This window comes from Passer montanus, unplaced genomic scaffold, assembly GCF_014805655.1.
Source record: "Passer montanus isolate IOZ18808 unplaced genomic scaffold, ASM1480565v1 scaffold41, whole genome shotgun sequence".
Lineage (NCBI taxonomy): Eukaryota > Metazoa > Chordata > Aves > Passeriformes > Passeridae > Passer > Passer montanus.
In genome coordinates, this window is record NW_024368930.1 from 7,062,934 (window position 1) to 7,073,069 (window position 10,136).

Genomic DNA, 10,136 nt, shown 5'->3' on the forward strand with positions numbered 1-10,136 from the left:
GCTCTGCCCTGAGAAGGCAGATGTCCCTGCTGCAACTCAGCGCTGGCCCTTCATTTCTGGATTAGTAAAATAAACGTGTTAGATGGAGAAATCATCCTCATCCCTTTTTTTGTTGCTTTAAATAAGATGGAAGGAGTGTTTTCAGGATGAAAAGCTGGCTTGGTGAAGGTTACAGCTGTTAAGCACCTGCTGTATGTGAGCACAAGAAACACTCCCATGGATTAGGCCATGAGGCTGCTCAAGAAACTGCGGGAAGGGGCTGTTGTTGCTTTGTCAGCACGTTGCTAGAGTGTGCCTTGAGTCCCTGCAGGACTGGGGAGAAGCCTCTATGTATATAGAGATGTATTTACAATGAGCAAACTGTGAAGGAACAGTGCCATTAAAGAAGATTCCCACTGGGAACTCCGGGGCTGGGATGTGATCCTGTACACAAACTCTCTCAGCCTAGGCTGAGGTGTAGGGTGGCAGAACAGGGCAGAGGGACATGGAGCTGTCTGACCTGGCTGTCCCTTCGTCACTCTGGCAGACACTGAAAGAGGCACTAGCGTGTGGTCCTTAATGTGCAGGGAGTATTAGGAAGCAATCCAAAATATTTCAGAGTGCTGAAAAAAATCTGGCTGGGAAAGGCTGATGCTGTACAGCCTGAGTGGAAGGAGGGTCACTGGCTCTCCAGTCCCCCAGTGCTGGTGTTTTGGGGGTGTCTTTCTTTGTGCCAGGGGTGAGCAAAGCAAGCAGTTCCTCACAACGGGGGCTGCTTTGTTTTCCTGCTGGGCCACACACACGGCTTCCCTGCACCCAGGATCCAAGGGATGTAGCACCGGCTGCAGGGTAATTAGCAACGCTGGGGTTCTGCCATCCCATCGGGAGCATGCAGGCAGGTGCTGTGGGCTGGGCGGGCTGGCAGATGGCCTGAAGGACTCTCTGGGGATCCTGAGCCATTACCAATAATCCAGCGCCTCTCTTCAAACGTGTAGTGGAAGTGCTGCTGCTGGAGGAGGGAGGTTGAGCCCGTGCCAAGACCGCACACCCAGCCCCAGCCACTCCTCACAGCCTCCCCATAAAAATTAACACGGGGTGTGTTACTGTGCTCCCGTGCATGTTAATGTTTCCTGTCGCTTAGGGCAGAAACAGCAGGGATGGGGACACATGACTGAGGGCCTGAAGTGTCCCTCCTGCTGAAGGGAGACCTGGCCCTTGTAGCCACTGTGGAACAAACCTGCAATGGGGGCGGCTGCCCCCCAGCCATTCCCAGGGAATGGGGTTTGTGCTGGCCACAAGCCCTACAGATTGAATAAGAAATGTGCTTGGGATCACTGGTCCTCAGGAGCCACCTCTGCTCCAGCTCCTTTGGTGGCACCCAAGCCAGCTGTGGTGACGGTCTCCTGTTCCCACTGTCCTGTGACATGTAGAGGAGGATCCTTGCCTCATTTTACCCATCCTTTCTGGAGAGTGGATGGCTCAGTCCTGCGAGCCCAGAGGCTCAGGCAAAGGCCCGCAGCAGACACTTGTCCCCTTTGGAACCCGCTCCCCTCCTCTGCCACCTGTTTCCCAGCTGCACAACACCCCGGGCCCGCCGGGGCCGGGCGCTGCAGACAAAAGCCGGTTCCTCGCCCTGCCGCAGCCTCTCCCGCGCTGCCTCGCTTTAATTAGCCCCATCAAAGCCGGCTGCGTCCCTCCCTCCTGGTAGGTCGCAGAACATGATTAATTCAGGCACAGAAAACAGCCGCCCCCCGCAGAGAGGGCCTCTCGATGAGGCCAAAGCTGTTTCCTCTCCCCCATCCAGTCTTTCAACCCCAGCAGCAGGGCTGGGAGCTTCTTTCTTCTGGAAGGAAGCTGGGGATAGGCACAGGCTGTCCCAGGAGCCGGAGGGGACAAGCAAGAGCAATGGCCTCAGCGAGCCTGGGTCTCTCTCCATCCCTCCCATGCTGCTCTGGTCATGGGCATTGCCCACAGCCCACCCGTGGGTCTGCAGTTGGGACTCCCCCCAAAAAACCTCTGGGTAGTACAGTGAGTCTGGGCTCAGAACCAGCCCCTCCACGAATGGGGGTCCATGCATGAGCCCTGGGGAGATGCAGGGGTTGCTCCAACTCCTCCCAGCACCAGATTTCTCCAGCTGGTCTTCCCTGCTTCCACATGTGCAGGGCCCAGGGTGGCACACACCATAACACAGCTTTATTAACCGCATTTGTAGGCAAAGAGGTTTTAAAAGGAAAAAGCCTTTTGGGAAAAGAGATAGATGGGGGGATCCCTTCCCCCTTTATATTTCTGCCAACGCAGCTGTGTGCAGTGTTCTAACAGCACTCAATGCCCCGGAGAGGCAATTACTGCAGGAGCAGGGCTGGGCTGCTCTCCACTTCATTTTCCTAATACAGTTACATCCTCTTGGAAAAGTGCTGCTGCTCAGGGGAAGGTACAAAGCGAGCTCCTAACATGAATCCTCTGCCTTGGGAAGGGCTCTGGGGCTTCCCTTTGCACAGCAGGGAACAGAGGGGCCACCCCAGTATGCACCAGCACAACACTGTTGTCAGGTTTTTATTTCAGTCTTACGAACATTCTTCCAAGAGATCAAACACGAGAAGAAAAACAGTTTGAGCCCCTGACAGGAGAGATGAGCTGCAGGCCCAAATCAACTGAGCTGGGGAATCTATAAGGAAGGGAGGCTTCTAGAGAGCTCAGAAGCCTGAACCAAGCAGATCTCACCCTTCTCCCCAAGCCAGCCAGGCAGAGCCACACACAACAAGACTGGCAGTATGAAAACAAGTTTGAGAAACCCCTTTTGCACAGCTCCCTCCCTCTTACTCCAGATCCATGCAGTGCCCAGTGGGCACCCCACCCCACACTGCCTGCAGGGCTTCACAGGCACCCCAGGAATGAGAAACACCACAGCTTCAGGGAAGAGAGGGGGCAAGGTGAGCCAGGAATTTAATCTATGTCTCTCCTCATGCACATCAAAGGCTTTTCTGGTGCTGCTCTTCAAAGCCAGTAGGCACAGCTGTAATCCCAGCTGCTGTTGGGGGTCTGCCATGGAGACCCTGTGGACTGGGCTTTCCAGCCCTTCAATCAGTGCCTTGCTCAGATACAGAGCAAGAGAGAACCCCACTCTGTGGGGAGCCTGCTCCAGCAGTCCCCTTCAGGAGGTTGCTGTCATTTCCTGCAGAGGAGCAGCAAGGAGCCAACTCCTTCCTCACACCCACCACTTGTGGGACCCCAGCAGCAAGCTCTGCCACGCCAGAGAAGCAGAGAAATCCCACAGCACCCAGGCTGTTCCCAGAGAGCCACACCCCACACTCCCACCTTGCTGGGTGCAAACAGCTGGGCACCCCCAGAGGAGCAGAGAAAGAAATGACCTACTACTGCCTCCTCTTCTATTCTGCAAACAGGGAAGCCTTTATAGCTGATGGGACACAAGGGAATGTGGCCCAAAATGGACAGAAGGAAAATGCTGCTGGAAGATCACGTCCATCAGATGAGGAGTGAAGAGGCAAAGTGCCCCTCCCCTGCTTCCCAGAACACTAGTTCAAGAGCAGCCACGTGGAGATTCCTCACATGAACATGTCATCGTAGCCTGGAGGAGGAAGGTGGTCAGGATCCGGCCTGGAAAGAAATTCAGAGCAGAGTCAAACGGAAGTGAGAGCTCAGGCCTGCAGGAACAGGGATGAGCTGGGATCCAGTGGCAGGCTGGAATACCAGCATGGCCAAGCACCTACCCGGATCGCCCAATTCCTATGGGGCCAAAGGGGTCAAATCTGGCACCTGGTGGAACAGCTCCTGGGGGAAGCCGGCCTGGGATGCCCGAGGACGGGTCAATGCCAGGATGAGGGATGCCAGAGCGGAGAGGATCCACAATCATTCCCCCACTCCGACCTCTGGAGAGAGAAAAGGCAGAGAAGGAGATGAGATTGGCACTGGAGAGAGCTGAAGAAATGCTGAGCATGGGATCATGAGGTGAACTTGACACGTGGCATGTGGAAAGGAAAGGTCCTCCCAGGACCAGCCAGTGAGGCATCCCATGAAGACAGAGAGCCCTGCAGAGAACCCCAGAATTGTTTGAGTAGGAGGGGACCTCAAAGCTCATTTCATTCCAACTCCCAGCCACAGGCAAGGATATCTTCCACTAGACCAAGTTGTCCCAGGCCCCATCCAATCTTGAACACTTGCAGTGATGGGGCAGCCACAGCTTCTCTGGACAACCAGACGTCTGGGGTCTCATCATCCTTACAGGAAAGAATTTCTTGTCAAAATCCAATCTAACTTGGCCTGCTCTCAGTGGGAACCATTCCCCTTTGTTCTGTCACTTCAGGCCCTTGTCTAAAGTCCCTCTCCAGCTCTCTTGGAGCCCCTCTGGGCACTGTAAGGGGCTCTAAGGTGTCCCTGAAGCCTTCTCTTCTCCAGGCTGAACAACCTCAGCTGTCTCAGCTATCTCCACAGCAGAGGTGCTGGCTGTTCCCTCAAGAGCACCAGACCTGCAGTCCCACGTTCCATCCCTGCTTCCCGTCCTGCCCTGCGCAGTGTTGCAAGAGCCGGCCGGGTTCCCACAAGCCTTTCCAAAGAACTGCCTGGAAGTCATTTGCTGACCACGGCGGCTCCTCGGAGCTGCCCCACGCTGCGAGTGCCATTCCTCATGCTCGCCTTTGTGCAAATGTGGCTGCAGCCTCCGGACACCGCTGCCATCATGCAAGTCATTAACAACCGTGCTAATGAGTTCCATTAGGCTAGAACAGCTGCCCGAAGTGCCCCGGGACAGCCAGGTCCCATGAGCATATTCCTAGGAGTCTGTGTCTCCAGTCCCAGCACTGGCAGGTGTCAGCACACAAATCTGCTTCCATTTACCATCTTTTTTTGTCATTTACAGAGAAATCTCTGATGAGGCAGCAAGAGAAACAGGGACACCCTTCCCCCAGAATGAATCCCCTCTCCTGGTGCAATCAGGTTTCCTTCCAGTCCCCCCAGCTCCAGGCCTCTCTTTCCAGCTGAGCAGGGACATTTTTAGCTGTCCCTTTTCTAGCCAAACCCATGGAGAAACAAGTCTTGCAAGAAAGGAAAAAATGCCATCCCCACAGGAGAGTGGTTCCAAAGAGGAGTCTCCTCTGGGCTGCAGGACACTCCACAACGACACCACAAGCTGGTTATTGTCTGACTGTGTGCTTTTAACTGGAGTGGAAGATGACAGGTTCTCCTTGCCTGACCAAACCAAATATCAAGGATATATCTGTGAAGCTCAGTCTCCCAGACAGCCCAGCCTCTGCCCAGGCTTTCTCCAAGTGCCTCAGACAGCCGGGAGGCTTGAAACAGGACTTGAGAATCTGTAAACTCAGCTTTCAGCCTCCCCTTCTGCAGACTGCTGGGCTGGAGACACAGCAGCTGGTAACGGTTTAAATTAGAGGCTTACATTCACTTAACGACGTATTCAGCTTTGATTTACTGCAGGAATTACTGTGTGTTAAATGAATACAAGCTGATTATTAAACAGACACAGATTGCAACCTATCATCTATGCAAGAGACGGGATCTTATTATGATATTAGAACCATATTGAGCTTTAGCAAATGTCAATTGGTCCCTCACAATGTGCACCGAGCAACTGCCCCCACTCGGAGAGACTTGGCTGGATACTGTTTCGGTGGTCTCCAACCACCCCACATCCCCCAAAGCAGGGCAGGGTGTGCTTCAAGAGCCATACTCACCCAAAAGGGTCCAGGTCTTCTCCACCAACAGCAAAGGGACTCAAGGGGGAAGGTCTGAAACATAGGACACAGCACAATGTTCAGGAAGAGCAGAGAAGCTGCATGCAGCTGTGCCCATGGATGCTCTCCCATGGCAAACAGTGCAGCACCTGGAGGGCCCTGGCTATGTGGGACCCTGCATGAGGGGGCTGCCATTGGGAGCATTCCCTGCTCCAGGTGTTGCTGGATGAGGACAGACGTGTGGCAGAAGCTTGCTGAGATAAAGGGAGCCCTGTTTCCCCTGCTGCTCCCACTGCTTGGAGCAGGAGCTGTCCATGTATGTCAGGAGTTTCCATGTCAGGGGATTCCTAAGCAGTGCTGGGCTAGGCCAGGCTCTCCAGCATGTCCCAGCCTGAGACACAATCCCACTTCTGGAAGTGTGGGGACAGTGGGGTGGTGGGCCTGCAGCCAGCTGGCACATCTCCCTGTCAATAACCCATGCCAGTAAGATGGTGTCAGAGCAGTTCCCAGCTCCAGCCTGTCTTCCCGAGCCTCTCCACAGAGCCTCTCGCACCCTGAGTGGCAGTAGACACCAGTGGGGTGACACACAAGCCAGAAGTCACAGCTGGTCCCCAGGAGATAGCAGAGCCACTGCAATGTCTCTTGACTTCCAGCCAAAGGTGATCAGTGTGTGTGCAAGAGGAGGGAACCCGCCTGCCACATACACGGGACAACTGGAAGGGGCCAGGAAGGGATGGCAAAGCAAGTGCCATGTGTCCCCTCTACCCAGGACTGCCAGCAATGGTTCCAAGGGCAAAGTGGGGTCAGGAGAACAGGAAGAGGAAGTCTTGCACTCCACCCTGGCTGGGTGCACCTCTGGTGTCCCTCCCAAAAGCTGCTCAGCCACACAATGGCACTGTCCTTCCCACTGATGTCCTTGCTCTGCCATCCCCAATGGTCCCTCTGCCAGCAGGAGCAAGGCCACTGTCCTTCACCCCCACCTCACCTCCCAGCCCCAGCCTGTTCCCTCCTGGGTCTGTCAGTCCAACACACAGCTGTAGATCAGCCCATCCTTCTCCAACAACCAAATCAAACCCAAGTGTCCAGGCTGATCCAGCTGGGGAAGGTCTGGATCTTTTCCACTCCCCATCCCACATGTGCAAGATGGGGACATGACATGGAGTTTGGGGAGCTGTGCCAGGACCTCATCCCCTCTAACAGGGGGCTCTCAGCAGCCACACACCCTTTCCTCACCTGGATGGGGCCCTTGTGCCCATCGGCTGCCGGGGAGGGAGCCGGAGCGGGCTCTCCTCCCAGGGCACATCCTCTTTGGACTCGGGCTCCTTTCTGGCCTTTCCTGCAGGGGGCCCAAGGGGAGCAATGATGCCTGAAGTGATTCTTGTCCTCAGCTCCTCGGTGTTCTTGTACACCCTGCAGCAAGGAGAGGGGCACTGGGGTGGGGTCCAGGACATGGACATGCTGCAACAGGCACAGGGAGAGGACAGACAAGCCCAAAGTGTCCCTGGCACAAAACATGTCCCCCACTGGCAGCACAGAGGGGACAGAAAGGGGTAACAGCACACAAGGCCACCAAAGCCTTTACCCCATTTCAGTGCCACCCAGCCACTCCCTTCTGCTCCAACCCAACCAGTCTGCACTGGAGGAAAGCACATGACACTGTGGATGTGGCTGAAGCTGTCACATTCCTGGGCAGTGTCCACCCAGCACAATGCTCTGGAAATAAATGTGCTGGCCTGGCCTGTTCCCAGGTGGGGTGGCCTTCCCCTGGGCTCCAGCCCATGATCCCACTGTCCTTTATATCTCTCATGCCAGTGCAGAGGAAGGCATGGGACAGAGTTCTGGCTGCATTTCGGGGCTGGCCTGGTTTTGAACTGGGGAGTAAGTCCTCCAGCTCCTCCCAACCTGATTTCTGCCCCCCTCTCCATGCCAGCAGGAAATTTGCTCCTGCAGAAAATATGAGGAAACTGAAATTACTTGTGGAAATCGTCCAGGTGCTCTGGGTTGATGTAGTCAGCCACTGCCAAGGTCACATCTGCGACCTTCTGAGATTTGCAATCCTGGAAAAGCACAGGTAAAGCAGAATGAGCAGCCTGGCAGAGCTGGGAATGAGGGACAGAGAAGCTACAAAAACAGCCCCAGGCTTGGGATACAAGGAATGGGGGTCCACCTGCTTCCCACCATATCCCTGTGCTGTGCCTGAATCCTCAGGAGCAAACCCCAGTGTACAGCAAGATTTTCCCTGCTCACCCTCCCCAGTTCAGGCTGCAAAGAGTGGAACACTGAACAAAGCCACCTGGAGCAGCTGCTTGTTGGGGGCTGCAGAGAAGTCCTGAGCTGGAAAAGGGACAGAAGCAGGGCAGCTCCTGTGCTGGACTGTTAAAGGCCAACTGTCCCACTGCCCTGACACAGCCCGGGTTTGACCAGCTTCATGCTGGGCCACATCTGACACAAAACCACCCCCTGGCTCTGCTCTATCCCGAGGGGCAAACACCACTTCCAGGCAGAACAAGCAAAAGCCAACATTTAAGAAATTGCCCCTGGTGTTCTTTTCAGCCAAAGGACCCCAAACCCACAGGGGCCACATGTGTGCTCACCATGACATTGAGGATCATACTGTCCTCCACCATGATGGCCTTCAGCAGCAGCTCATGGGCATCATCTGTGGACTTGTAGCGCAGTGTATACACCTCCTTGTTGGCTTCCCAGCCAGCAGGCAACAGCTCTGACTTCCTTTCATCAGGACCTGGCTGCAATGGAACACATGGGCTGCTGAGACCCTGCCCAGGAGCCCAGCATGACCTCCTAGGGCTGGGGGTCTTGTCTTGGCTGAACAAGGAGATCCAGGAGGGAACTGAGGTCTCTGGGAGGGGATCCCTCAATGCCTTCCAGATTTTGACAGGACAAGCAGGTATTTCCTAGAGGCCGGCCCTGCCTGCTTGCTAGCCTCCCACAGCATCCCTGTACTGGAAGAGGAGGACACAACCAGCAGGAAGAGGTCACAAACACCCACACAGGAGACAATGCTCTTCCCTGTCACATACCTTTCACCTCCCCAGCATGATCCAGAGCTGTCTGAGGCATGGGGGAAGGCTGTCATCATGTCTGTCCCAGCCCCACATCAGTGTTTCTGGGGGCCCTGCCCTACAGTGTCCCCTCCTATGATACTGAGGAGAGTCCTCTGCTGTGACAGTGCCCTGCACCCCTATTACCCCCCAACACCACATCAGGCACTCCCCCAACACCCATTAGGATCCAAATTCACTAGACTCCCATTTTAGCACTGGGTCCAGAACTAGACTGCCCCACTCTGATATTACCCCACTACATTTTCTCCTCTGCATTGGACTGGACACCTCCCTTTCCTTACAGACTTCTGTCTCACCACCACTTGGCACTATACTAACTTCCTTGGCACTATACTTCCTGGAATTATACTGATCGTACCAGCATCAGGATCTCCTGTCCTGCGACATCCCACAAACCACCCCCAGGATCACGACCCTCAGCGCCCCCAGCACCGGGACTCTCTCAGCACTGCCATTATCCCAAGAGCGGGACCCCCCAACACCGGGACACTCCCACCCCCCACAGCAGTACTGAGGTCCCTCGGACCCTGCACCGGCCCGGGTTCCCCCAACACCGCCGGCGCCGCGCAGTTCCCCCAGCCCAGGCAGCGGTCGCCCGGCTCGACCGCACGGCGCCGGCGAGCGGCGCTAGGAAAGGCCGAGGCTTCACCGCGGCCTAGCAGGCCTCTGCGGCGGCGCTCCGCGGCTCGGCCCGTACCTGGTCGCCGGTACCCAGGCAGCGGTAGCCGTGCTGAATCAGCTCCCAGTGGATGCCGCAAACCAGAGCGTCCTGCGGACGGGAGATGGCGGGCCTTGCCCAGGCGTAGAGCGGCTCCAAGCCGGCCATGGCGGCTGCGGGCCGGGGCGGAGCCGAGGCCGCACCGCCCCTCACTAGAGGGCCCCCGTCCGCTGCGCTGGGCCCGAGCCGCCGCCTGAGGCCAGCGCTGCTGCGTGCTTTGTTGTGCCCCGCAGTGCTGAGGCTCTTCGGGTTCTGGGGTCGGTTTCGGGCCCCCCACAACAAGAAGGACATTGAGGGGCTGAAGCAGAGAAAGGAATGGAGCTGGGGAAGGGGCTGGAGCACCAGGAGCAGATGGGGAGCTGGGGGAACTCAGCCTGGAGAAAGGGAGGCTCAGGGGGGACCTTCTCTGTACAGATCCCTGGCAGGAGAGAGCAGCCGGATGAGGGTCAGGCTCTGCTCCCAGGGAACAGGACACGACAAGAGGAAACACCTCACAGCAGAGGTGTACTTTGGATATTAGGAAAAATTTCTTTGCTAGAAGGGTTAGTGGTGGGTTTGGTTGTGCTGGGGCAATAGTTGGACTAAATTTCTAACTAACCTAAGGATTCCATGATCCTGTGAAGGTTGTCTGCCCAGCACCATCCAGCA

At 56.0% G+C, this 10,136-nt stretch overlaps 1 protein-coding gene across 1 annotated transcript; it reads right to left on the bottom strand.

Moving 5' to 3' along the window:
- Positions 1-2,503: 2,503 nt before the first annotated feature.
- On the bottom strand, positions 2,504-9,636 carry PSMF1 (proteasome inhibitor subunit 1). The gene is made up of 7 exons (XM_039719506.1): positions 9,468-9,636; positions 8,279-8,431; positions 7,659-7,741; positions 6,918-7,094; positions 5,685-5,738; positions 3,708-3,866; positions 2,504-3,594 (listed from the first exon to the last, which is right to left on the bottom strand). Exons 1-7 carry the CDS (start codon positions 9,594-9,596, stop codon positions 3,543-3,545), a joined length of 807 nt encoding a protein of 268 aa, XP_039575440.1. The 5' UTR covers positions 9,597-9,636; the 3' UTR covers positions 2,504-3,542.
- Between the last annotated feature and the right edge of the window lie 500 nt (positions 9,637-10,136).